Raw genomic sequence first — 3820 nt, 5'->3', positions numbered from 1 at the left:
ATTTATTGACTAGTCTCTTAGATTTATTGACTAGTCTCTTAGATTTATTGACTGCTCTCTGACCTTCTTAGACTGTCTTCTCTCATCTGATTTGAGCTACCTGGCTTTATTAGGACCCAATTTCTACCACTTCTTCCAAGAGGAATTCTCTGAGAAGCTGAAGAAGACTGCCACCTAGGCTTCTATTAAAAAACATCTCCAGAGAGCCAGGCCTGATGACACACACCTTTAATCCAAGCATGTAGGAGGCAGAGGCTGGTAAATCTTTGTGAGTTCAAGGCCAGCCTGCTCTACAGAGGGAGATCCAGGACAGCAAAGGCTACCTAGAGAGACCCCATCCCAAAAAATAAAAATTAAAAGCATCTCTGGGAAGGATGTCCTCACACTGTCCCTGCCATGATTCTGCTGGGCAGCCAGGTATAGCTGCAACAGCAGCGGAATACAGAAGCAGTGGTGAACCAAGGCTAATGTAGCCAAAGGAAGCGGGATGGGAAAGCCAGCAAGCTGCACCTTCTTGGTGATCTAATAGTGGAGAGGATGCAGGGATCTCACAGCCTAGACCGCTGTTCCCTCAGCAACGCCGGGGCAGTCATGGAGACGGCCAGCAGCATTCCCTCTGCAAAGTGTTTATCACTCTGTGAACACCACTGGGTATCAGCACTGTCAGCACCTGGCACCATGTTAGCTGGTGTGTCACCGATCTCCCCCACGTCCTCCCTGGCAGACAGCATATGAACAACCCACAGACCCATATGAGGCAACAGTTTCCTCAGAGTGGGGCTGTCCCTCCAAGGGGATGTAGGTGAGCTCTGGCTGCCTGAGGCCTGAATTCTCTGCCCACACAGTGAAGCACTTTGGCCAACCACCCAAAACTTTGCGAGACTAGGATACTCATTGACTCTCAGAAACTCAGTCCCAGAACCTTCGGAAATGTTCCAAGTGGGCAGACCAACCCAAGAACTCCCACTGAAAGTCACCGTATGAAGTGATAGTAAAACTCACGCCACGTGCTGCTGTGTAAGTGTAGGACTTCTGCCTGAGCAGGGCGGGATCTGCTGCCAGGCACTCTGCCGGCATTTACCGACTTTACGTGAGCAAAGCCCCGTGCCACAGCGCAGGCCCTGAGAAACGGAAAGGAAGTGTGAAGACCAGCCTCCTCCTGTCTGTTGCTATGGGAACAAGGAACAGAGAGGTTGCTAGAAAGGCAGCAGGTCCCAGCCTGCATTCTAGCCTGACTCTGTGGGCTCTACCCTCACAGCGCTGCTGACTTCCAGAGTCAACAGCTGGACCAGGCTCTCAATGGTGAAACTGTGTAACACTTTCTTGTCGACTAAGGGCTGGGCTGGGGCTGGGGCTGGAGCTCCATTGGTGTAACTCATGCCTCGCATGCATGAAGCTTCATGTTTGATCCCCAGCCCCACATAAACTGGGTGTTGGACACACACTTGTGATCCTGTCACTCCATAGGCAGAGGTGGAGGAAGAAAGATCAAAAGTTAAAAAAAATTGGCTACTTGAGTTCAAGGCCGTCCGGGGGTCACATGAGACCTTGTCTCAAAAATAAAGGAAGAGCCATGAGATGGCTCAGTCGCTAAAGGGACTTGCTGCCAAGTCTGATAGATGACCTGAATTCGCTTCTGCGGACCCACATAGTGAAAGGAGAGGACCAGCTCCCAGAACATATCCTCTCCTCCAAACTCACACCATTTCACAAACACATTGAATAATAAAAATGTAAAAAAAAGAAAAATAATAAGAGGGGAGGAAGGCTGCCTAGGCTGCATCAGTCTCCTTTTCTTACTAGAAGACCCAGGGAATTAAGTGATTTGGCCTCCGCCTCCAGCACAGCCTAGCTTTGACTATAATGTAAACATCTGCTGCCCCCTGGTGGTCATTACAGGCTCTGTCCCAACCTGGAGCGTGGGCTCTTGGACATATCTGGGTCTGAAGTATTGTAGCTTATGACCTCTCTTTTCAAGACGCTTTGCACCATTTACTGTGTGGAGTCCTCCCTACAGTTCTGAGAGATCAAGGGAGCAGATGATCCAATTCCCACTTTACAAGTGAGTGGCAGCATCAGAATGCTCCAGCCCACCCTTATCTGAGCTTGGCAATCAACCCCCAACTGCCAGCCTCAGTTACCTTTCTGTTCAATAGGAGTGCACAAGACAACAGAATGGGCTCTTCCATGTGCCCAGATTCCAGAGTTAAGATCTCACTAGCCTGATATAAGAGTGTATCAGGACAGAGACACTCCCATGATGCATTTCCCAATGCAGATCAGAAAAGAAGTGTCACAGCAAACATGAAAACTAGTCCCTCCACCTCTGTGCTCTGTGTTGAAGGATCACATGCATGGGTGGATAGGTGTGTGAGTGCATAGACAGACTGGAAAGTGGCTAGCTGGATGAATAGGGTGGGTATGGGTGGACGGATAGGCAGATGCGTGGACAGGTGGGTGGACGGATAGGCGGATGCGTGGACAGGTGGGTGGATGGTGTAGGAGGATGCGTGGACAGGTGGGTGGATGGTGTAGGAGGATGCGTGGACAGGTGGGTGGATGGTGTAGGAGGATGCGTGGACAGGTGGGTGGATGGTGTAGGAGGATGTGTGGACAGGTGGGTGGATGGTGTAGGAGGATGCGTGGACAGGTGGGTGGATGGTGTAGGAGGATGTGTGGACAGGTGGGTGGATGGTGTAGGCGGATGTGTGGACAGGTGGGTGGATGGTGTAGGAGGATGCGTGGATAGGTGGGTGGATGGTGTAGGAGGATGCGTGGACAGGTGGGTGGATGGTGTAGGAGGATGCGTGGACAGGTGGGTGGATGGTGTAGGAGGATGCGTGGACAGGTGGGTGGATGGTGTAGGAGGATGTGTGGACAGGTGGGTGGACGGATAGGCGGATGCGTGGACAGGTGGGTGGACGGATAGGCGGATGCGTGGACAGGTGGGTGGACGGATAGGCGGATGCGTGGACAGGTGGGTGGATGGTGTAGGAGGATGCATGGATAGGTGGGTGGACGGATAGGCGGATGCGTGGACAGGTGGGTGGACGGATAGGCGGATGCGTGGACAGGTGGGTGGACGGATAGGCGGATGCGTGGACAGGTGGGTGGATGGTGTAGGAGGATGCATGGATAGGTGGGTGGACGGATAGGCGGATGCGTGGACAGGTGGGTGGACGGATAGGCGGATGCGTGGACAGGTGGGTGGATGGTGTAGGAGGATGCATGGATAGGTGGGTGGACGGATAGGCGGATGCGTGGACAGGTGGGTGGATGGTGTAGGAGGTTCTTCTGTTTATGTATTGCTTTCACTGGTTGAATAAAGAAACTGCTTTGGCCTTTTGATAGGCAGAATTTAGGTAGGCACAGAGAAGACAGAACTGAATGCTGGGAAGAAGGGCAGAGTGGAAGACGCCATGGATCTCCTGCTTGAGACGGATGTTGGTTAGAATCTTGCCGGTAAGCCACAGTCACATGGTGATACACAAATTAATAGAAATGGGTTAAATTAAGATGTAAGAATTAGGGGGCTGGAGAGATGGCTCAGTGGTTAAAAGCATTGCCTGCTCTTCCAAAGGTCCTGAGTTCAATTCCTGGCAACCACATGGTGGCTCACAACCATCTGTAATGAGATCTGGTGCACTCTTCTGGCCTGCAGGCATACACACGGACAGAATATTGTATACATAATAAATAAATATTAAAAAAAGATGTAAGAATTAGCCAATAAGAAACTAGAACTATCACAGCTCAAAGGCCCAGAAAATATTTTGAACAAAATTATGGAAGAAAACTTTCCCAACTTAAAGAAAGATAT

General features: G+C 50.9%; 1 protein-coding gene across 1 annotated transcript; it reads right to left on the bottom strand.

The window, feature by feature from the left end:
* Positions 1 to 2279: 2279 nt before the first annotated feature.
* Positions 2280 to 3230, bottom strand: LOC121436417 (early nodulin-75-like). Its single transcript, XM_041636277.1, has one exon. It carries the CDS (start codon positions 3228 to 3230, stop codon positions 2280 to 2282), a length of 951 nt encoding a protein of 316 aa, XP_041492211.1.
* Positions 3231 to 3820: the final 590 nt, after the last annotated feature.

Source organism: Microtus oregoni, unplaced genomic scaffold (genome assembly GCF_018167655.1).
Source record: "Microtus oregoni isolate MIOR12 unplaced genomic scaffold, Mior012 000049F_ref0000343, whole genome shotgun sequence".
Taxonomy (NCBI): Eukaryota; Metazoa; Chordata; class Mammalia; order Rodentia; family Cricetidae; genus Microtus; species Microtus oregoni.
The sequence above is the reverse complement of the archived record's forward strand: the minus strand, read 5'-3'. Positions and strand labels throughout refer to the sequence as shown.

What these genes read in the sequence shown, in the direction of transcription:
- LOC121436417 (XM_041636277.1), bottom strand. Translation starts at nt 3,230, where the DNA reads ATGCATCCTCCTACACCATCCACCCACCTGTCCACGCATCCGCCTATC.